The following is a 24,671-nucleotide window of genomic DNA, read 5'->3' as shown; positions in this document are numbered from 1 at the left end:
ATCTTCAAGCCATATTTCCTGGTCCTCTCGAAGACTTTCCTCAAATCGGCTATGTGATCCCCTACTTCTTTAGATTTAAAAACTACATCGTCGATATAGACTTCAACCAACCAGCTGATTAAATCATGATATATATAATTCATAGCCCTTTGGTATGTGGCTCCAACACTCTTCAAGCCGAAAGTCATCACAACCCATTCAAACAATCCGATCGCACCGGGACACCTGAAAGCTGTCTTATGGATATCTTCTTTAGCCATGAAAATCTGATTATACCCTGCGTTCCCATCCATAAAACTTAATATCTTATGTCCTGAAGCAGCATCAACCAACTGATCGGCCACTGGCATCGGATATTTGTCCTTCGAGGTAGCTTTATTCAAATCTCTAAAATCAATACATACCCTCACCTTACCGTTTTTCTTGATAACAGGAACTATACTAGAAACCCATTCAGCATATCGGCAAGGACGAATAAAACCAGCATCATACAAACGTTTGATTTCAGCCTTGACAGGTTCAAGCATATCGGCTTTGCATCTCCTCAGGGGCTGCTGGTGCGGTCGAATCCCTGGTTTCAAAGGTAGCCGATGCTCAACGATTGATCGGCTGAGTCCTGGCATCTCATGATACTCCCAAGCGAAGCAGTCTCTAGATTCTTTCAAAAGCTCTATCAACTTGGTTCTAAATTTCGAAGACAAATTCTTACTAATAAATGTCGGGCTCGGTCGATCACCTGGACCTATATCTATTTCTTCTAAATCATCAGCCGACATGAAACCCTGACCTTGCTTGTCATCGAGATCATCTACTGTATCCTTGGTGTAGACGTTTGAACCCTCCACGACGCCCTCAAAGTAATAGCTTGGGTTCTCCATCTTCAATTGTCTGTATATCAGAATCGGACACTTTTAGAAAATCTCTATCCCAAACCTTTCCAGATAAACAATCAATGCCATCCATTTCCCAAAGAGCTAAATCGGCACTGGCAACATTAACTGACCTGTCGGCTGGCACAATCTCAATCTTGTCACCTTGCCATTGAATCAAGCACTGATGCATGGTCGAAGGAATACAACAATTGGCATGAATCCAATCCCTTCCAAGCAACAAGCTGTAAGAACCTTTCCCATCGATGACAAAAAATGTGGTAGGAAATGTTTTACTGCCAACTGTCAGTTCAACGTTTAGAACACCCTTTGTTTCTGATGAATTGCCACCAAAATCCTTAAGCACCATGTTCGTCTTGATGAGATCCTCGGCGTTTCTACCCAACTTCCTGAACGTAGTATAAGGCATCAAATTTACTGCAGCCCCACCATCGACCATCATCTTAGATATTGGCTTCCCGTTGATATAGCCATTTATATACAATGGCTTAAGGTGCCGATTCTCTGTCCCCTCAGGCTTTTCAAAGACTGCCTGTTCGGGCGATAGAACCAATTTAGTCGATTCCTCTTCCACTTCATCGACATCGGCTTGATCGATCCCAAATTCGGCTGGCAAGGTAAAAAGCATGTTAATTGGCGCTGTTACCACGCTTTTCCCTTTTGCCAACCTCTTTGCCTCATCGGCTGCTATATCATCGGCCCCAGAAGCTTGACCCTTGACACGCCACTCCTGCTTCGGTTTTGCCTTCCTCAGCCGATGATTGATTTCTTGCTCGACCTCCTGAAAGCGTTCCCTATTCCTCAACCTTTGAACCCTTCTCTTCTGATTCTTTGTAAAAATACCAGAAGTACACCACTGAGTTTTCCTATCTTCATCATCCTCCAAGTAACTATGTTGGTTTACAGGGCCCAATCTCTGATGAACAGGGACTCTTGTTTGCTTTAGCCGATTGTTTCTATTGTATGATCGGCTCGAACTTTCTGCAACATCACCACATCCAGGACAATCCTCAATAGTTGGTAACCTCATACCCTCATTCCAGCAGAACCTAAAGAACTCACAGCCCTAATGAGGATCGAAACTACCATCAACCTCTTCATAACATCTTTCTTGTTGCTTATCATATCTCCTCTGATACTTATTTATAACTCTGGCCGAATTCATCTGAAAACCTTTCGTACGTCTAGCATCTGCTGATCGGCCAGCTGTGTGCACCATATTGACTGGAAAAGGATTGCCATCAACCTTCATCGGCCGCTTGGAATCATCAAACTTAATCTTGCCTCCCTCAATGGCCACCTGAATCTGCTGTCTGAAAACTTTGCAATCGTTAGTAGAATGAGATCCAGAATTATGCCATTTGCAGTACCTCTTTTTGCCTAATTTCTCAGCCGATGGAATCGTATGACCAGGAGGGAGCTGGATTTGCTTTTCTCGAAGCGGCAGATCAAAAATTTTGCCAGCCTTGGTAATGTCAAAATCATATCTCTCTTCTTTCCCAGAATTCTTCACCCATTGGCACGGCATAACCTTTTTACTTCTTACCCATTCGGCTGCAGCTATTTCAGAGTCATCATCATCGTCATCCGACCAATATATGTAAGGACAAACATGATTAACCCTCTTAGAGTTCTTCCTAGCTTCCGCAAATCTCTGTTCGTGCAATGTTACCTTCTGTATAAGATGTGACAAGCTATCAAAATCTTCAGACGAGAATTTCTCCCTAATCGGACCAATCATGCCCTGAAAGGCCAAATCGGCTAATTGAGCATCAGTCAAACTTAAGCTGAAGCACTTATTCCTCATCTCCCTGAATCTCTGAATATACTCGTGCACAGGTTCATTATGCCCTTGCTTAATCGCTGTCAGATCGGATAATTTCATCTCATGAACTCCGCTATAGAAATAGCTGTGAAATTGTTTCTCCAAGTCAACCCAACTGTTGATTGACCCATACGGCAAAGAAGAAAACCACGTAAAAGCCGATCCAGACAAAGACAACCGGAACAACCTAACTCTCAGAGCGTCCACAGCCGCTGCTTCACCACATTGGGCTAAAAATCGGCTAATGTGTTCATAAGTTGACACATCATCTTGTCCCGAAAACTTGGAGAAATCTGGAACTTTAAATCGTTTAGGAAGAGGAACTCTTTCAAACCACTCAGGGTAAGGCTGCCAATACAAGTTCCCAGCATCCTTTGGTTTAAGCCCAAACTGTTCCCTCATCATGTCAGCAATCACATCGGCCCATGGTCGTTGCTGAGCTGCTCCTTGCGATTGTTGCTGCGCCGGCTCGAACTGATTATACTGAGGAGTGAACTGAGGTTGAGCTAGCCCCCCTTGCTGATATTGGACTTGTGGAGTAGGAGGTCAATATTGATAATTCAAATTGCCCCCTGGTAGTTCTGGTAATTCGGTTGAATATTTTGCACCAAGTGTTCAGGTACAACCTGAGGCATCACCGTATGATCTGACTGCATATGGTGAACGAAAGTCTTTGGAACAACCTGGTTCAAAGGTGTGTCCAGCCGATTGTCCAGCCGATTGATTCATCAAGCCCTGCTGGTGAACCGGCTGGACAGTTTGCTGTCCTGCCGGCGTTCATTGAGTCGGCTGAGCGACCTGGTGTCTTGGCGGCGTTTGATAAATCGGCTATTGCTGGACTGGATGGATAATAGATTGAGGGGGCAAAAACATAGCGGCAACCTGGTCTTGTGTTAGCTGATTTGTCGCCTGCCCACTATGCTGTGGCTGTTCCCTCCTCAACAGCTGAGGATTAATCGGCTGACCTGGTGCCGATACTGCCGGAGCAGGTAAAGGAGTCAACGGTGGTACCGTCGACTGAGCTGCAGGTGCAATGGGAGGAACTGGTTGTGCAGATGGTTGAGCGCCAGTGATCAAAGGCCGATAATTTGGAAAAACACCGCCTTGTAAATAAACCGGGCCTGCAGCCTGATGCTTAGCTATTGATCCATCGGCTATTGACTTCATCATATTTGACAAGGTATTGACTAACACCCCGAACTGATTGATCAAAGCATTGTGCACGGCATAATCCAGTCGATCTTGAAAATTGTTGAAGAAATCTTGTGCTGTTTCACCATCCTGATTAAGATTTCCTCCTTGTGGCCCGTGAGCACCATCACCTTGAACTCCATGTACCCCTTGAGAGTTATCACCCTGATTCCCTTGAGCCGAGCCATCTGTAGCACCTTTGTCACTTGGTTGAGCTGATTCGTCTGAAGCTCTTTTTCCTTCTTCCTGAGAAGTGCTGGTCTCAGGCTCATCAGGGACCACCTTTATCTTGTACTTCTGAACGAATGTTCCCTTGCAAGTCTGCATAAATGAGTTTAAGAATTGATCTCACGCTAGTTGCATCATTGCTTCGAAATCCTTCTTCTGATTAGGTGTGAACTTTTCCAGATCGACAGTCACAATATTCCTTTCATTGATGTCACTCAGGCCTAGCTTCTGGATTTTCTCCTTAAAGGAACCTAGGCTAGCTGAGGATGGTGAAGGTGGCAATTTCTCGGCCATGAGGAAGATTGTAATCTGACTTCTAATCGGTCCCACCAGGCGTGCCAAAAGCGTGTTGAGAGAAAACACGAGGCCTGGGAGATCTGCTTAACTCCAGTGCAGGTCCAAAACTCGCCTTCGGGTGTGTAAGTGTGCCAGTTGATTTGATCCTGCAATCAACAAGAAACAAAAACAAAGAAACCGCGATTAATCCTATAAACGATAGCCGATCGGCTAAGTGCCGATGACATATCATTTATCTTTGAGCCGATGTCATATATGCATCGATCGGCAATCGTGAATAGATGAAAAAGAACTAAATCTACTCGATCGGCTGTAGACATTAACAATATATACTTCCTATATCGATATATACTTAAATCAAGTGATTGGGATAGATCGGACGCCACGCCGAGATAGTATAAATCACTTAGATCGAAATATATATTAATAAGGGAACTATATACGTTTATAGCATAGCCGATTAGATAGATCTAGCATGTATCGGCTAATACTCCGATACTACTCTAGATTAAGATATTAAAGCAAGTAAAATATATCAAACTGAAGCCTAATATACTTAAATGCAACAAGATCTTAACATAAAGGGCGGATTCAACATGTCAATTAAGCATATAGAATAAAGGTAGTTAAATCAGGCAAGATCGGCTGAAACCCCGATACTACCCTAATCGGCAACCAGAAGGCAGGCTAGAGATTGATATTCTAAGCACGACTTAATAGATCAAACTCAACTGATGCAGCATTAAGTATGAAAAGAAGAACAATATCTAGACAATCAAACCGCTGGGAGTTTCATAGAGTGGTAGATATCCTTTATAATCTAAATCAACATCAATATCTAACCTAATCGGTTGTCCTCTGTTGACAGATATTAGCCGATTGCGGGTTAGATAACGATATTGCTAGAGATTATATAGGATATATGATAACTCGACGAATTACATAAACAAGATTAGAGTGTCATAAAGATGGAAGCACTAATCCCGAGAACGCAAACCGCCATAACAAGTTTTACCTCTTGTTGAAGATCGAAACCGATGCAGCTCAACCCGAAAGCAAGAACTCGTCGAAATAAAACTAAAGCGAAAAGGGTGGCGATGCGCCGAAATTGTATTGAACGTGTGTTAGTTTTTTACATAGGGCTTAGGGTCTATTTATACCCGAGGATTACAAGATATGTGTCCATACTGGACACGACTATTATCCCTAACAAACTCTAAGATATCATAAGTCTTTACGGCAGACTTTTGCCCAAACATATCTCTAAGGAAATTACATAGAATATCCTAATTAATAGATACAATTGCCTTCTCAGGACTCTATCCCTGCGTGGCAATCACCATGAAGCACATTAACTCAACCCGATGAAGTACACCGAGTCGTATTGCCGGAATCGGCTGTATCGGCTAGCCCTGTCCGACTCGAACTCTGCCGATCCTGACCGTAGCCGATTTGGATTGCAGCTGATTCTTGCTCTGTTCCCGCAACAGCCCTTTATCTTCGATTCCACTTCGAACCCATCTTCTTCCCTGATGTTGATACTACCAAATTTGGTCGTTAACAGTTAGTTATGTCGGTTTGTGTTAGATTTGCAAAGAGACCACCATATATGGTCTTGTTTGTATTTTATCTTTAGAAATGTTTGCGTCATGTCCATAATGGACTAAGTTTGTACTCAGGGTATAAATATAAACCTCATAGCATCGTAATTAGAGGAACAGCTCCAATACAACTTCAGCGCGTCGCCACTCTTTTACTTTTCTTTGTTTTCGGCGAGTTTTCTCCACAGAGGTAACCCGTCTCGATGGCTTGGGCTATCGGGGCTATTATGTCGTTTTAGATATATTAGTCCTTGTATCATGACCATTGCTATCATACGTCTCTGTTAATCTAGTCTTAGCATATCGATTTAGCTCTATCGGCTGCTTCTCGCTTTTGGATTTCTACCGGTTTCGGCTAAATCGTCTTGCTAGATTAGATCAGCTTAGACGTCTACTACCCTAAAAATCAGTCAATGGCTTGATTGTCAAGACAGCACATTTCTTTTCATACGTAGTGCTACATTAGTTAAGTTTTAACTACTAAGTCGTGCTTAGAACCGTGGTCCCTAGCTTGTTTTTTGACTGCCAATAGGGGTAGTATCGGGGTTTTAGCTGATCTTACCTAATATGTATGCTTCTTTACCGTTTCATGTATATTTGCCATCTATATAAACAAATCACCTAATATTGTTATATCAAGCTTAGGTCATATCGGCTGGGCTATCAATATTAACTATTGGTCTTTACTTGATATAATACTATAGATTGATTTTTCTATATAGATTTGTACTAGAGTATTAGCTAGTACATTATCTTTATCTGCTCTAAATACTATTATATCGGCTATTCTTATAATATTGTCTTGAGTTATTTTTATCAATCTTAATAGACAGTATTACAGCCGATAGGGCATGTTTAGGGTTTCATATTCATTGATCTAACCAGTCCATAGCCGATTCAGTCCAACTCTATCGGCTGAGACTATCAATGATAGAGGGGTACACAACTGAGGGAGGGGGTTGAATGCTGTATAGATTACATAATGGACGCCACACCCATTGATATACCCCCCGCTGTACACGAGGGTCGGTTAGCTGGGAAGGGGACCGTAGACAAGAAAAGGTTCTGTGATATTTGGGAGCTTGACTATGGCCTTAACATCCAAATCCCGGTGCTACGATGCTAATGGGTCAGAGACATAACAGGCGTATCCATTGAATACTAGGTGCTGTAGCAGAAGCACATAGTAGCGTGATGCAACAACTCACCATCCTCGAGCCGTACATTGAGGAACACATGAACGAGATAAGAGCCTGCAACCCTAGAAGACCGGCGACTTGGATCTGTAAGGAACAGAAGCATAAATTTCCTGAATGGTTGAAGAAAAAAGACCTGCTGTTGAGTGAATCGCTCACGAAAAAAACATTGCACAGGCTGGCAACTGGCCCAAGTAGCCTCGTGACCTCATGGCAAGGGTACGACATCGGCGGATATACGTTTTACACGATAGGCAAGGACAAGAAAAGTGCAGCTCAGAATAGCGGAGTTCGTGTGGAGACATTGGACGCAACAGGCGAGAAGAAGTCATACTACGGGATCATACAAGATATTTGGGAGCTTGACTATGGCCTTAACATCCAAATCCCGGTGCTACGATGCTAATGGGTCAGAGACATAACAGGCGTATCCATCGAATACTAGGTGCTGTAGCAGAAGCACATAGTAGCGTGATGCAACAACTCACCATCCTCGAGCCGTACATTGAGGAACACATGAACGAGATAAGAGCCTGCAACCCTAGAAGACCGGCGACTTGGATCTGTAAGGAACAGAAGCATAAATTTCCTGAATGGTCGAAGAAAAAAGACCTGCTGTTGAGTGAATCGCTCACGAAAAAAACATAGCACAGGCTGGCAACTGGCCCAAGTAGCCTCGTGACCTCATGGCAAGGGTACGACATCGGCGGATATACGTTTTACACGATAGGCAAGGACAAGAAAAGTGCAGCTCAGAATAGCGGAGTTCGTGTGGAGACATTGGACGCAACAGGCGAGAAGAAGTCATACTACGGGATCATACAAGATATTTGGGAGCTTGACTATGGCCTTAACATCCAAATCCCGGTGCTACGATGCTAATGGGTCAGAGACATAACAGGCGTATCCATCGAATACTAGGTGCTGTAGCAGAAGCACATAGTAGCGTGATGCAACAACTCACCATCCTCGAGCCGTACATTGAGGAACACATGAACGAGATAAGAGCCTGCAACCCTAGAAGACCGGCGACTTGGATCTGTAAGGAACAGAAGCATAAATTTCCTGAATGGTTGAAGAAAAAAGACCTGCTGTTGAGTGAATCGCTCACGAAAAAAACATAGCACAGGCTGGCAACTGGCCCAAGTAGCCTCGTGACCTCATGGCAAGGGTACGACATCGGCGGATATACGTTTTACACGATAGGCAAGGACAAGAAAAGTGTAGCTCAGAATAGCGGAGTTCGTGTGGAGACATTGGACGCAACAGGCGAGAAGAAGTCATACTACGGGATCATACAAGATATTTGGGAGCTTGACTATGGCCTTAACATCCAAATCCCGGTGCTACGATGCTAATGGGTCAGAGACATAACAGGCGTATCCATCGAATACTAGGTGCTGTAGCAGAAGCACATAGTAGCGTGATGCAACAACTCACCATCCTCGAGCCGTACATTGAGGAACACATGAACGAGATAAGAGCCTGCAACCCTAGAAGACCGGCGACTTGGATCTGTAAGGAACAGAAGCATAAATTTCCTGAATGGTTGAAGAAAAAAGACCTGCTGTTGAGTGAATCGCTCACGAAAAAAACATTGCACAGGCTGGCAACTGGCCCAAGTAGCCTCGTGACCTCATGGCAAGGGTACGACATCGGCGGATATACGTTTTACACGATAGGCAAGGACAAGAAAAGTGCAGCTCAGAATAGCGGAGTTCGTGTGGAGACATTGGACGCAACAGGCGAGAAGAAGTCATACTACGGGATCATACAAGATATTTGGGAGCTTGACTATGGCCTTAACATCCAAATCCCGGTGCTACGATGCTAATGGGTCAGAGACATAACAGGCGTATCCATCGAATACTAGGTGCTGTAGCAGAAGCACATAGTAGGGTGATGCAACAACTCGCCATCCTCGAGCCGTACATTGAGGAACACATGAACAAGATAAGAGCCTACAACCCTAGAAGACCGGCGACTTAGATCTGTAAGGAACAGAAGCGTAAATTTCCTGAATGGTTGAAGAAAAAAGACCTGACGTTCAGTGAATCGCTCAAGGAAAAAACATTGCACAGGCTGGCAACTGGCCCAAGTAGCCTCGTGACCTCACGGCAAGGGTACGACATCGGTGGATATACGTTTTACATGATAGGCAAGGACAAAGAAAGTGCAGCTCAGAATAGCGGAGTTCGTGTGGAGACATTGGACGCAACAGGCGAGAATAAGTCATACTACGGGATCATACAAGATATTTGGGAACTTGACTATGGCCTTAACATCCAAATCCCGGTGCTACGATGCTAATGGGTCAAAGACATAACAGGCGTATCCATCGAATACTAGGTGCTGTAGCAGAAGCACATAGTAGGGTGATGCAACAACTCGCCATCCTCGAGCCGTACATTGAGGAACACATGAACGAGATAAGAGCCTGCAACCCTAGAAGACCGGCGACTTGGATCTGTAAGGAACAGAAGCGTAAATTTCCTGAATGGTTGAAGAAAAAAGACCTGACGTTCAGTGAATCGCTCAAGGGAAAAACATTGCACAGGCTGGCAACTGGCCCAAGTAGCCTCGTGACCTCATGGCAAGGGTACGACATCGGTGGATATACGTTTTACACAATAGGCAAGGACAAGAAAAGTGCAGCTCAGAATAGCGGAGTTCGTGTGGAGACATTGGACGCAACAGGCGAGAAGAAGTCATACTACGGGATCATACAAGATATTTGGGAGCTTGACTATGGCCTTAACATCCAAATCCCGGTGCTACGATGCTAATGGGTCAGAGACATAACAGGCGTATCCATCGAATACTAGGTGCTGTAGCAGAAGCACATAGTAGCGTGATGCAACAACTCACCATCCTCGAGCCGTACATTGAGGAACACATGAACGAGATAAGAGCCTGCAACCCTAGAAGACCGGCGACTTGGATCTGTAAGGAACAGAAGCATAAATTTCCTGAATGGTTGAAGAAAAAAGACCTGCTGTTGAGTGAATCGCTCACGAAAAAAACATTGCACAGGCTGGCAACTGGCCCAAGTAGCCTCGTGACCTCATGGCAAGGGTACGACATCGGCGGATATACGTTTTACACGATAGGCAAGGACAAGAAAAGTGCAGCTCAGAATAGCGGAGTTCGTGTGGAGACATTGGACGCAACAGGCGAGAAGAAGTCATACTACGGGATCATACAAGATATTTGGGAGCTTGACTATGGCCTTAACATCCAAATCCCGGTGCTACGATGCTAATGGGTCAGAGACATAACAGGCGTATCCATCGAATACTAGGTGCTGTAGCAGAAGCACATAGTAGGGTGATGCAACAACTCGCCATCCTCGAGCCGTACATTGAGGAACACATGAACAAGATAAGAGCCTACAACCCTAGAAGACCGGCGACTTAGATCTGTAAGGAACAGAAGCGTAAATTTCCTGAATGGTTGAAGAAAAAAGACCTGACGTTCAGTGAATCGCTCAAGGAAAAAACATTGCACAGGCTGGCAACTGGCCCAAGTAGCCTCGTGACCTCATGGCAAGGGTACGACATCGGTGGATATACGTTTTACATGATAGGCAAGGACAAAGAAAGTGCAGCTCAGAATAGCGGAGTTCGTGTGGAGACATTGGACGCAACAGGCGAGAAGAAGTCATACTACGGGATCATACAAGATATTTGGGAACTTGACTATGGCCTTAACATCCAAATCCCGGTGCTACGATGCTAATGGGTCAAAGACATAACAGGCGTATCCATCGAATACTAGGTGCTGTAGCAGAAGCACATAGTAGGGTGATGCAACAACTCGCCATCCTCGAGCCGTACATTGAGGAACACATGAACGAGATAAGAGCCTACAACCCTAGAAGACCGGCGACTTGGATCTGTAAGGAACAGAAGCGTAAATTTCCTGAATGGTTGAAGAAAAAAGACCTGACGTTCAGTGAATCGCTCAAGGGAAAAACATTGCACAGGCTGGCAACTGGCCCAAGTAGCCTCGTGACCTCATGGCAAGGGTACGACATCGGTGGATATACGTTTTACACAATAGGCAAGGACAAGAAAAGTGCAGCTCAGAATAGCGGAGTTCGTGTGGAGACATTGGACGCAACAGGCGAGAAGAAGTCATACTATGGGATCATACAAGATATTTGGGAGCTTGACTATGGCCTTAACATCCAAATCCCGGTGCTACGATGCTAATGGGTCAGAGACATAACAGGCGTATCCATCGATAACTACGGCCTTACGGTTGTAGAACGCAGCAAGCTAGGCCACAAGGATGATCAGTCGGTTCTCGCTGAGCTTGTTGCACAGATTTTCTATGTGAAGGACCCATCCGACGAGCGGATGGACATTACTGTACCGGGAAAGCAACACATCGTTGGAGTTGACAACATTGAGGACGCATCCGATTACAACCAATATGAGGACATACCACTATTCCCCGACCTTCCTAACCGGATCAAACACGTAGAGCTAAGGATTGATGAAGACAACTTTTGCAAGAAGCGGACCGACGGTGTTGTCAAAAGTGTAAGACGATAGTTTATTTTGTAATCGTTTATCTATGTGAAAATATGTGAGATGTCGTTGTCACATGGAAAAGAAAATATTTTGTAATGGTTTATTTATCAGCAGAAAAATGTTATATGTGTCTTATGTCTTATGGTTTATTTATGTGGAAATATTTTTGTAACACAATTATATATGTGGTTTTTTTTTTGAATATTTTGGTACTTTGTGTGTTTAGTGTCTTATTTATTTCACCATTAAAAGAAAGAAAGATCAGGAAATAGAGAAATAATTGTGTGTACCATAAATATTTTTGGAAAATTATTTATGCGTGCGGTCCACTTACAAGAACTGCACGGGATAATAGTTATTGCATGTGGGTGTCTTAGTCGCCCGCACGCAACAACTATTATCCCGTGCGGGCGCTTATGTCGCCCGCACGGAATGACTATTATCCTGTGCGGGCGCTTAAGTAACCCGCACGGGATAAGCATTTTCGCGTCGGATGATGTGTCATCTATAAAAGCCGCCTGTGGGAACTGAAATTGTTCTAAGTCCGGAGGTTTCCAAATCACGCCGCCAGGCTGCCCAAATCGCTGCCCGTCCAGATCTACCACCCTCTGCCCTCCTCCACGCCGCCGACGCTGCCTTCCTCCCTTCACGCTGACAACCTCAACGCCGTCGACGCCGCCACCATCCACTCTCCTCCATGGCCGCCTCCCTCGCCGCTGGCCCCCTCCTCACCCTTTCCGGGCGGCGAGGATGCCAACGACGCCGCCGCCTTCCTCCCTCCACGCCGTCAACGCCGCCGCCATCCGCTCTCCTCCACAACAGCCTCACTCCCTCGTCGCCGGCGCCTTCCTCCCTCCACGCCGATGACCTCGAGGTATGTGTGATTTTTTTTTGGTTTTCGATATAATGCAAAATTATTTTGATGTATGTTTGGATAATTATAGGTGAATTTTGGATGATTATATGTGAATTTTGATTACTATATGTGCTTTAGAAAATGGTGTGATACTATATGGACTTTGTGATGGACTTTGTGATGAATTAATTTGTAAGTTTGATGAATTTGATGAATATATAGTAATTATATATTCTATATTAGTTATATGTGATGAATTTGATGGATATATTGTAATTATATATACTATAGTAGTATATATAATTATAGTATTTTCAATGTATTTAGTATGTACATAAGTAATATAATAACAAATATCACATCAATTAGCACAAAATTAAGAAAAAATACCACACTATTCGCATATAGTGTATATAATTTCTATATATGTATGTACTTAGTAATATATATTGAGATGCAAGTTTTTCCCGTTCAAAGAGCGCACATAGAAGAAAATGTCGACGAACAAAATTCCCTCCGAGACACCCGTACCAACATCGGGCACAAAACCGACAATCAATCAGCCCTCCCCGACACCCATTGCTGCATCGGGCGCAGAGCCCACAAACAATCCGCCCTCGAAGACACACGAAGCAGCTGCCGGAAATGAAGCGGCGTTGAGCGAGGAATCTTGGCGCACACCGAGCGACCCGTTTCAAATATAAATAGCGCAAATGGCCACTGCCCCTGAGGATGACCCTGATTATATTCTTATCGAGCAGGCAATAAGTCCAGAATCCTAACTGTTCTAGATTTGTTAACGTTCCCAATCATAGCCGTCTAATGGCTTATTCGTGCAGATGGCTACTCGGCATTGGTCGAAACGAAAGGCCGGTCAGATTACCGCCAGGGCTCAAGCAAAGACGGACACAGCCACATCGGGTCCAGATCCAACAGACACGTCAGCAAGTGGAGGAGGACGTGCAAAGAAACGACATGGTGAGAGGAGCAGGAACCAGCTGCCGAAGGAGACCTACTACATTGCTGCTCTGAACGAAGATGGGAAGCCCGTCGAGTCGAAACACGTGATGGCCAAGTTTAGCAGCGCATGCGGGACGGTGGCAATACTTCATGGGCCGCTGAATGTGGATGAGTGGAAGGACGTGAACCCACACATCAAGAATTTAATGTGGGAAGAACTTGTCGCGTCCCAAATCGACCCTAAAATACATCCTCTAAATTATGCCTAGAATAATTAAAATGTTTGTGAAAGCCTTCAAAAATTAAAATGTGCAAAGTTAAAAGTCAAATAAGGCTTGGAGGATTTTTGTATATTTCCTAAAAGCCTAAAATGTGTAAATAAATTTTAGTGGAATTTTCAGAGCACAAATAATAATTATTAAGAAATAAACAAAGTTAAAAAGGTTTTATAAAAAGAAAACCCTAAAAATCACCCTCTCCCCTCTAATGGGCCGAATTCGGCCCATCTCCCTCCCCCTCTCTCCTCTCCCCCGCGGCCCACTCGGCCCTCCCCGCGCGCGCGCCGCTGACGGGCGGGCCCGCCCGCCACCCTCGCTGACGGGTGGGGCCCACCCGTCATCCCCTTCCTCCCGCCGCCCCCACCGCCTCGCCCGCGCCTAGCACCGCCGCCGCCGCGAATCCCGCCGCCTCCCGCCATCCCCGCGCGCAATAAAGTGGGGGGAATTATTCCCCGGGATCCCCTCCCCCTTTCCCCCCATTTTTCCCTCCCTCTCTCCCTCGGATTTGTTTGGAAACCTCTCCCCTAACCTCGCCGGCGCCATTAATGGCGGCCGGGTCTCCCGCGCCCATTTCCCCATCCTCCGGCCGCCCTCTCTCACTCCCAACCCTATATAAACCCTCCCCGAGCTCCCCACCATCGTTTCCGCCACTCACCGCCCTCTCTCCTCGCCGGAATCGAGCTCGCGCCGTCGCTCTCTCTCTCCGCCGTCGCCGCCGAGCTCCGGTCCGCCGCCGTCGCCGCCCGGACCACCTCCCACCTCGGCGCCGCCTCCTTCGGCTTCGCCGCATCCTCGCCGATCTCGTCCACCCCTCCGTTTCGCTCGCCGACTGCCGGAGCGCCGTCGACCCCGTCCACCCGAGCCGCGCCGCCGCCTTCCTCCGCTCCGGTTGCCATTTCCGTCGTCGCTGTCGACCCGGGGTGAGCCATGGACCGCCGCTTCGTTTCCCCCTTTCCCTCCCCTCTCTCGGCCGCCGCTCCGCCATGCCTATGGCCGCCGCCGGCGACCATAAGGGCGCGGGCGCGCCGCCTCCCACTGGCCGCGCCGACGTGGCCGCCTCCGGGCGCGCCTAGCGGCTGCCGCGTGGGGCCCGGCCGTCAGCCGCCCGCGCCCTTGGGTGCGGCTGACGCGTGGGGCCCACGGCGCCGGCCGGTGTGAGCCGGGTGCACCCGGTCCACCGTGGACCGTGAGGCTGCCGCGTGGGTCCCACTCCCATGGACCCGGTCCGCGCGCCCTCTCTCCCGGCTGACGCAATAAATATATTTTTTAAATTAAAATTTAAATGAAGAAATTCGTAAATATTCATTTAAAGAGCATATAAACTTCAAATGGCCATAACTTGGCCATTTGAACTCGGAATTGGACCGTTCAAGTCTCTAATTTTTCCTTAAGAAGTCAAGAACCCATTTTTGTGCTTTGTTCCTGCTTGTTATATGGAGTTTATTAGAGTAAAAGCCCTTTTATTTTCCGTTGGTCGTGTAGACGCTGCAGCTTCGGAAGATCCGCTCTTCGTGGAGATTGAAGCCGACGTTTGGGAAAGCGAGCAAGGCAAGTCACATCATCCTTGAACATATTGAATCCCAGTTTATAAAGTTATTTTGATTTAAATTATTGCATTACCGCTTTATTTAAATTCCCGCGTTATCACTGTTTTATTTAGCCATGCCTATTTACCTTTGTTATGAACTTATTATTGTTATTGTTATTATTACCTTGTTCACCCTAGGATAAACAAAACCCCAACTAGTGGACATTTTATTCATGGTTCCACTAGTATGAATTTAGGTAGATGCTTCGCTGTTTAATAGGACAACATAGGGTGGTTTTATAACTCTAGACTTTGGGAATATTCATATCACTTGGACACCATGGAATGGTTGGATTATTGTGGAATTGGATTCACACCTCTCCCTCTATTCAAAACCCTCAAAATGGTTTTAGACTGGGCTCGGGGTGCATGGTTTTGATGGTAGCACCTCGGCCATATAAGGACCGGTCTTCGGGCCTCTGTTGCAAAGCACTACCGTACTTCCACATGTCTAATGGGTAAGGCTTAGTTTGTGGCTCAGTCTGGTTATAAACAAAAGTACACGGATGGAGATGGACGTAGTCGGGGGTCGATGGACATCTCTAGGACAAATGAAGGCTACACGGGCTGCGGCCCGGTAGTCGAGATGTCATAGCACAGGGCTGGTGTCCTGCTGCTAGGGGCTCAATTCTGCCTGCCTGTCCGGGGGTTCCGGCCGTAGGTGGGTTGGGTCGGTACTCTTGTCTATGGCTAGGATGGGTTGGAAACTATGTCATGTCTTCCGTCCATATGCCGTGGTGGTATGTGGCACGTGGTTGCACGTGAGGAAGACGTGTCTTGTGGGTAAAGATGTACACCTCTGATCAGAGTAAAACCTATTCGAATAGCCGCGCCCTCGGTTATGGGCAAGCCTAGCAATGTACCCAAGTTAGTGTTTTTAATTCTTAAAACCTGCTTAATAACTAAAATGTGGAATGGTTGGCCTGGGTTGGCTTGGGACGAGCTGGGACCCAGGGTCGGGTTGCCAGTTCGGTCTGAATCATCGTAGGCCTTGGGTTAAGGCAGGTTCGTGTGGGTTCACGGCCTTGTTTAATAATATTAAATAGTTCTAGGATCGTGTTTTAAATTTAGCTTTGAGCAACTAAGGGTCTTTTAAATGCTGTTTATTACAAAACCTAACCCCTATACTATAACTCCATTGTACTCCTTTGCATTTATGCTGCACTTGTGGGTGTGTCTTGTTGAGTACGGTGGCTGTACTCAGTCTTGCTCAATTTTTCCCAAACCCAGAAGAGGAGCCCCTGGATGATGAAGGCTTTGGTGTCTAGCTCGTGCCTGCCGTCAAGCGCCTGTGGTCGTCGCCTTAGTCTTCCGCTGTTTTTCGTTGTCTTTGAGTGTGCTGGGCCGTCGCTGCCCATGTAATAATTAACTATTTACGCTTCCGCTTATTAAACTCTGAATTGTATCAACTTCTGGTGTACCTTGCCTCCTGGGACAAGGAATAATACACGCACGTAAGGAACGCCCGTTGGGTTATTTCCGGTCGTGACAGAACTGTAGAAGTACCTTGTGTATCCGCCTGGATCAGAGGTCATTGGGAGCAAATTTGCGTTGAGTACAATGTCCCATCGGTGGCGACAGTGGAAGTCTGACATGAACACTTATTATGTTCAGAAGAACAAGTCTCCATTGGAAAAATACAGCAATATCCCGCCAGTCGAATGGGGCAAGTTTGTGGCCAAGATGACAACACTTGAAGCTCTGGCAAGGAGGAAGAAGATGTCGGACCTAGTGAAGAAAAACATATATCCACACCGATTGGGGTCAAGTGGATACGATGGTCACGTGGACCAATAGCGAGCTACGGAGGAAAAGTTTGCAGCTCAAGGCAAACCGTTGTTGGTCCAGCCCCTAAATCCGTGAACTCGAAACTAGGTATGGGCACGAAGTATGGAGCAAGTGACGGATAAGGGTGAGATGCTTTTCAAGTATCCTAACATCGAGCATGTGACCACGTCTCTCCAACAGATCGCCGAGAAGGAGAAGACAGGGGAGTTCGTCGCCAGAAGGGAGCATGATGAGCTCACCGCTACTTTGGGGACTGCCTAACACTCCGGGAGGATAAGAGGAAAAACTTCAAGGACGATTTGGAAGGTAGGGTTTCCAAAGGAATCCAAAAGTTACAAGAAGCGGGACGCCTACAAAGCGAAGTTGCGTGAAGAAGTCATCCAACAAGTAACCCAACAAGTCACCCAACTGTTTGGATTTGTGGCAGCTTTTTTAGATAGTCATTTTATCTTATGGGGGTCATCTGGCCAGGCATAGTCAAGCGTGTCTTTTTTGTTAAACTTAGGCACTCAGCAACTAAATAAGATTGAATTGAACATGCCACTTGAATGGTGAGTGTTAAGAGTGATGAAAGGGCAAAAACCACGTGGTGACGATGGGAAAATAAAAAGAATCGTGGGAAGGCAGTGTCCGTATCCATACAAAATATGAGCCGGCAGGTTTGGGGGGTTAGGGGGGGGGGGGGCTAGAAACAGTACACAACTCTGTTCAGCTAAGAGCAGCTTTGGTGAGAGTACTCATTTATTGTCACACATAGTTATAAACTATTTTCAATTCATATCATATTACTCCCGAGCGTTCGCTTGGGGCTTTCTATCTAACAATACATCTGAGAATTAATTTTAGGAAAATCAGATATCAAAGCAATTGGCCTTCTTGAGTAAAAGAGACTGATTGGAGGCTTTATAGTAGTCGGCATTTTGTTTTTACTAAATAAAGCTCAAACCAACCATTCTTATACTCAACTAACAAACATATACTGGTCCCAGGGCACACAGTAGTCAAAATTTATTTCTGTCTAGATGGATGCCGGATTAGTGAATTCAAGTTCAAGTTGAGTTCTTGATCCAGGAGAAGAGAATAATCTTGTTGTGTACTCAGCACCTACTCGGCTGCCCAAGAATGGTTGGATGAGTTCGACAAGGGCTATGTACGGTATATTTGATTAAGAAGGCTATAGCATGGTCGCATATCTTGTGTGGATCAGAGAACCTACATGAGGAGAAAGAAAGAGTGAACAAAGTAATGGTTTACCCGCCGAAATGATATTTTCTAACCTCAATCCAAATTCAAACAATGGTCACGCTCTCTATCATAGCCAGGAAAGATAGCTTGTCAGCAATTTCATGCATACGCAGTATTCCGAGAACGGCTAGGTGATGCTGACAATGATGGATCTTCAGGCTACACGGTCAATAATGCTAGTCCAATCATTTGCATTGAAATCGAGGGCTACTCTCAATGTCAAGGATAAGGCATATCTCCTATACAGGGGTTCGTGGTATACGAAAATACCATATATCTAATAGTATACGAGAAGGTATCCTTTGATTAAGAAAATACAATGGATAAATAAGGAAATTATCTTCTCGGAATAGAAGGTGTTAAAGTCCTAGTCGGGGAAAATAAGGTCTCCTTAGTCTGTATCCTGCTCTATTTCTCCGAGTTTTACTTGGAGAGAAAGATAATCTTCGCTATAAATACAAGACCCCAAGGAGTAGAGAAGGGAAGCCAACGGAAGACAAGCCAATACAGATATAGACAAACCTAATGTATGAGCCACAGAGGCTAACATGAGGGATCTAAAGCAACCTCCAATCTCGTCAAGTTCATAATTGAGGAAGAAGACTACACCAGCCATCGACTACGTGTGGGAACTCCATGCCGCCAAGCTATCAGAGACTAGATTAGGTCATCTCAAATATTATACTCGTGTGATACTGATATATAAAAGCAACACCGGCTTCGGCCAATAGGAATAGGGCTATTACTTGTCAATTAAGGGTCCTGAACCTGTATAAAAATCCATATCTTCCGTCTCTTTTACCTAAATCTCACGTATACCTTGGTTCCAACGATCCCCATACTCTACAAATATCATTTGCAGGTATAGCCCGTCTACACTTTTGTTCCAAACTTGGAATAAAAATGAAATAAATTCCAAAATTAGAAAAAGTAAAATAAGAGTTCAAGTAGGAATATAATTTAGAAATAACTAAAATTCAGAATAAAAAATAAGAAATATTGAAAGAATAGACCATCTAGAACATAACACGAGATTAATTAAAATTCACCATGAAAAATAAAATAAATTCTATTATATTATTAAGAGGACAAGAGGAGGGGCAGCAAAGGACTAGGGCAATGGCGGCTAGCGAGACTTCTAAAAACTATAAAATGAAAAACCCAACAATGATAAGGTTTGATTTTTAAAATCCCAATGATAATAAAGAGGAGTAGCAATAGCTTGGCTGTAAAGGAGTAGGGTGACAACGGTTGATGGGATATCTAAAATCTATAAAATAAGACCCCATTGACAATTAGGTTTGATTTTTAAATCACAATAACAATAAAAAGGAGGGGAAGCAGGTAGGCCGTAAAGAAGTAGGGTGATGATAGTTGATGGGACTTCTAAAAACTAATAAAAGAATCTTAAGGATGATCGGGTTCAATGTTTAAAATCCTAATGACAATAAAGAGAAGAGGCAGCAGACGGGTCGTAAAGGAGTAAGGTAGCGGTGTTTGACGGGACTTAGGGTTTCCTTTTATAGTTTTTAGGACTCCTAAAAACTATAAAAGGAAACCTGGCGAGACAATGGGTTATAAAAACTATAAGGTTTAATTTTTAAAAGTCCTAAAAAGGATTAATAGAAGCTGTGGCGCACAGGCAAGCAAGTAAAGGGAAGGTAGATGAGTAAGCGTGGTGGCCGGTGTGACTTTTAAAAACTATAAAATTGAAAGCCCGCTGATGATAAGGTTTGGTTTTTTAAAATCCCAAGACAACGAGATTACTATTTAATAAATTTTAAAGAAAATTATATGTAAAAAAATTAGACAATTTTACATGGGTACTAGCCGTGTAATTTTATATGTAAAGAAAAACAAGAGTGTGTGTAGCGTGCCCAAACGGCCCAGCCTAGAGCCCACCAACTTGAAGCAAGCAGCAGCATAAAAGCCAAGTTCACGGCTGCCACTGAGCACTGGTCAACGTTACCAACATAAATTTCCATCAGCACAGCTTCAGATCTTATGTCTACGCTAAATTTGAAATTTGTATATCAAATTATTATGGTTTAAAATTTTATATTTAATTTAAAATAGCAACAATATGATTCATCGATCCAAATATTATTAACACATAATCGTAGATTCAGATACATGAATTTATGAGGTAAGGAATCCCCAACTTAAAAATTTTTGGATCTATAACTGTGTCAAATATGATCATCACTGGATTCTCATGAAAAAGAAATTAATCCATTATTCCATTATCCATCAAGAAAAAAAAGAAAGCAGTCAGCTCAGTCAACTACTAGACATGAAAGTGTTGCTCGAGAAACAAAAATACAAATGTTCCATTTTGAATTAATACAGCTCAGAGTAAACCACACAGACGATACGATAGCTGTAATAAACAATCAGAAGTAGCAGACAAAGCAAAACAAATTAAATAGCCAAGCCAAACAAAACACGCATTAGCAGTTGAACAACACAACTTAAACAGCAGAAGCATTCTCGTGGTCGGCGGCAGTGGCGGTGGCGGTGCTTGGCCTGGTGACGACGCCGGCGTGTGTGAGCAGCGCCCAGAGCAGCGTGATGAGCTCACCGCCGCGGGCGATGGCCTTCGCGTGGCCCTCCAGGTTGTCCGACGGTGCCACGTACAGGATCATCTCCGACCAAAACCCGGCAAGAACCTCCCACGCCTTCTCCTCCCCTTCTCCATGGGCCAACGCCACCAGTTTCTTCGCGAGCTTCGCACCTCTCTCGACCACCTCGTGCCTGCCGCCTGCTCCCAGCAATCGGACCAGCTTCTTGTACTCCTCTTCCGGAGCACGGCCGGCTCCAGCGACGGCAAGGGCTCTCCGGGCATCCTCCGTGACGGCCTTGTACAGGCTCTTGCTCCAGCCATCGTCGTCGGGGAGTAGCTCAGGACAGTAGGCCACCAGATAGGCACAGTAGCCTGACAGGTGAGTGGCAACGACGACATTGTCAAAGCTTGATGAGATTGCAGCAGTAGTACGCCTCACCTCGAGGATGGTGGTGGCGATGTGCCACACCAGCAAGACGTCGGTTGTGCTGCCCTTGCCGCTGCATGCCTGGAGCAGCCTGTCCCTGACATGCGATGATGGTACGCTCTGCAGGGACGCCGTGCCATTGGTCAGGAGGAGGCACCCCTCGCTGCTCCTCACCTTGGCGATGATGGCAAACTTCACCGGCGCTGGTACCTCGACGCTCCTTTTCAGCTCCGGCAGAGGGAGACAGCAGCGAATCTGCATCGCCGCCTTTCTCGGATGGAGGACTGAGCAGAGGTTCATGTCGTTCTTCCATTGCTTGTTCACCAGCTTGCAGCAACTGCATCGTAGCAATAAACATCCAACCCATCTTCGCATCACAGGAGATGTCTTGTGTTGCTGGTGATTTGTAGTGGTCACCACGTAGCGGCAGATGAGAGCAACTTTGGTCCAGTTGGAGCAGAAAAAGGAAGCGATATCCCTCGCCTCAGCAAGCACAACTAGCACCGGAAACTCTTTTCAGCACCTAGGTGCCGCGGCACCTAGGGTGCAAGCCTCAGGATGGCTTTGAGATTCGGACGTACCCCCCAGTATGCGGCAGTATTTCCCGACGTGGTCGTTGTATTTTGGATTTTCTTTTGACTACAGCAATATACACCGGTGGGACCCACATAAAGCTGTAACGAGGCGATATACTAGACGCTCGGATATGGCACGCCTTCCCCTTATCTCGCATTCATTGCAGCTCATAGGCGGCGAATCGCTTAGCAGGTCGCGCGCCGCACAGGCCTCCGGGGGCGCTCGTCGTGCGTACTGGAAGTGACGGCGGCGGCAAGGGGAAGGAGGTAAGATTTTCCTTCTGAACGTGACTAGGCTCCCCCCCCCCCCCCCCCCCCCCAAAAAAAAATAAATCCCATCCCCACCCACCCCCTGGGACAGCAGATCTGTTTACTTGCTGATGTTCTTCGTTGTTCAGCTAAATGGATGAGCAGATTTATTTGCAGAATGATTTTTAGGGTGCAGCCCGCTGTCATACCAGATCAAGGTTGATTTTGGGGCCTTCCTAAGGAACAAGTACCCGGAGTTTGGTATGTTCTCTTTTCTGAACCATTGCTATTCATACGCAAACCTTAACTCCTGCAAAAATCCTTTCCCTAACACCGAAACTATCAACATCTCTCGCAGATGGATGAGGCACTAGTCGACGACCTTAGGTACCACCATGCGAGGTGCTTACAGCACTGCCACAACATGAGGTGCGCTATCATCAACGAGAACATGAGGCTAGCAGATGAATGGCTACCTTCGATCTATCTAGTTGGCGAGAAGGTACAAGGTACAACTGTTGGGGGTGAGCACACCGGCGGAGCGCTCAAGCTTGGATGCGCCGCAGACGACATCGGCTCCGCTTCCGCCGGCGGGCATGGCGACATCGTCGCGGGTGGAGACGACATCGTCTCTGATTGGGGGCATGGGTTGGCGGAGAAGACGATATGGTTGACGAATCGTGTGGTCGGGATGGAGATGGGCTGGATAGCCTCATGTATGGGCCCACCACATTCCTGTACGTAGTGTACATCGAACACTTCATCGAGCGTATACATACCGGGGGAGTAAAACGTATATGCTGGAAACAATTAAAATACAGCACGAATCTCAGGATGAATCGGACGGCAGACGATCTAGGTGCCGCGGCACCTAGGTCCAGATAAACTGTGCTGGCACTACATCAAACATGACATTTCCAAATACTAATCCATTCCAACTACCGAAAATCGTTACTATTGGCCCCGTAATGTTGCATGGCGTGTAACATCTTATCTGGGACAGGGGTGACAGCTGGTGAGTGATATTTCTTCAAAACAGCAGGAATTATTTGAAACTTGAACATAGGGGCTGTGTAAACGGCTAGAGATAGGCAGTAACCCAAGGTGAAGAGTGAGATAGTAGAGAAGATGAGGATAGGAAGCCAAGAGTAGTTTGAGTAAAAGGCAGGGAGGGATGAATAGTAATAATCATGAAGGAATGAGAGCTCATCTTCTATCACCTTAAATACCCTGCTGCTGTTGCTTGGACCATTATTATTATTATGGTCCTCCTCGAGCAATAATCCTTGCCAGAAGAAATTCTGGACCCTGGTAAACTTGATCTCATCAACAGTGTACCGTGCAAATCGACACCGTAACAACTTGAACAATGCAAATGACATACATACATCTTTGAGACCTTGTACTCCTCCTTGTACTGTCGTCATTGCAGACCTCGTCAGAAATGGAGGAGGCGTCTCATCCATGAGCTGCCAAACTTTGTCTATGGTCACCAAGCCTCCCAGCTGATTATTGTCGTTGTTATTATTAACAATGTAACCATTGTGCGCTTTCTCTACATTAACGGTGTCCTCTCCCATAACTAAAAGTGGCGGAGGATGAGGCACATCAGATTCAGATGCACGTAGGAGGCCGCCCATGTATCCAACCACAAGCCGAGGATTCCGTCCAAGAGCAAACGATCGTCGAGCCTTGAAAAACGCACAGAACTTGAACAGCATAAGAGCACATGGTAAAACCGTGGTGAAAACTCTAAAAGGCTCGTCTAACGACCAGAACATTATGTTTTCCCAACTAAAATCTTCGTGGAAAGAGAATCCCGTCCCCAGGGTGTACATGACCAGATACCAAGTCCAGATTGCTTGAACAAGCCAGAAAGCCGAGGGCAAGACGCTCCGGCCTGATTCTCTAGCATCGGCCGCGACCGCCGCCGTGGTGTCGATGGCGGCGATCATCACAAGCATCGTCCAGTGTAAGATGTAATTTACGTGGGTGCCCCCAGTGCAGGACCCTACTATGGTGCTCTCCGGATGCAAGATATAGCCAAGACCGCCGTGGGGAGAAGAGACGAAGAAGCTGATGTTGTTGGTCGCAGAGACGACGTAGGAGACGATGGGCATGAAGAGGGAGACGGCGCCCTGGAAGAAGAAGCGAGCCAAGGGGTGGTGGCGGTAGCGTGGGAAAACGTCAGAGGTAAACAGTTACCTGACTTTGTGATGATTTTAGCCGTCCGATTCGCAACGAACGACCGAGATCGATCGCTACAGTATGTTACAGTATTTTCAACAACAGTAACATTGAATAGTACTTTTTACTGTTTTGTACTGTTGCTATAGGATTTACGTTAGAGACACTATTCTGCACTGTAGCGCTAGA

The 24,671-nt window shown here is 45.8% G+C and overlaps 1 protein-coding gene and 1 long non-coding RNA gene across 4 annotated transcripts; one reads left to right on the top strand and one right to left on the bottom strand.

The window, feature by feature from the left end:
• Positions 1–20,952: 20,952 nt before the first annotated feature.
• On the bottom strand, positions 20,953–21,867 carry LOC127779263 (uncharacterized). Its single transcript, XM_052305992.1, has one exon. It carries the CDS (start codon positions 21,844–21,846, stop codon positions 20,953–20,955), a length of 894 nt encoding a protein of 297 aa, XP_052161952.1. The 5' UTR covers positions 21,847–21,867.
• Positions 21,868–22,201: 334 nt separating this feature from the next.
• LOC127780427 (uncharacterized) lies at positions 22,202–23,252 on the top strand. Of its 3 annotated transcripts, none has more exons than XR_008018786.1 (3): positions 22,202–22,313; positions 22,473–22,556; positions 22,654–23,252. It is a non-coding gene; the product is annotated as an uncharacterized LOC127780427 (long non-coding RNA). The 3 variants fall into 3 exon arrangements; XR_008018787.1 differs by having other exon boundaries at positions 22,461–22,556; XR_008018785.1 differs by having other exon boundaries at positions 22,445–22,556.
• Positions 23,253–24,671: the final 1,419 nt, after the last annotated feature.

Source organism: Oryza glaberrima, chromosome 7, assembly GCF_000147395.1.
Source record: "Oryza glaberrima chromosome 7, OglaRS2, whole genome shotgun sequence".
Classification (NCBI taxonomy): Eukaryota; Viridiplantae; Streptophyta; class Magnoliopsida; order Poales; family Poaceae; genus Oryza; species Oryza glaberrima.
Note: the sequence above shows the minus strand (reverse complement) of the source record. Positions and strands in the feature narration are given on the sequence as shown.

What these genes read in the sequence shown, in the direction of transcription:
- LOC127779263 (XM_052305992.1), bottom strand. Translation starts at nt 21,846, where the DNA reads ATGCGAAGATGGGTTGGATGTTTATTGCTACGATGCAGTTGCTGCAAG.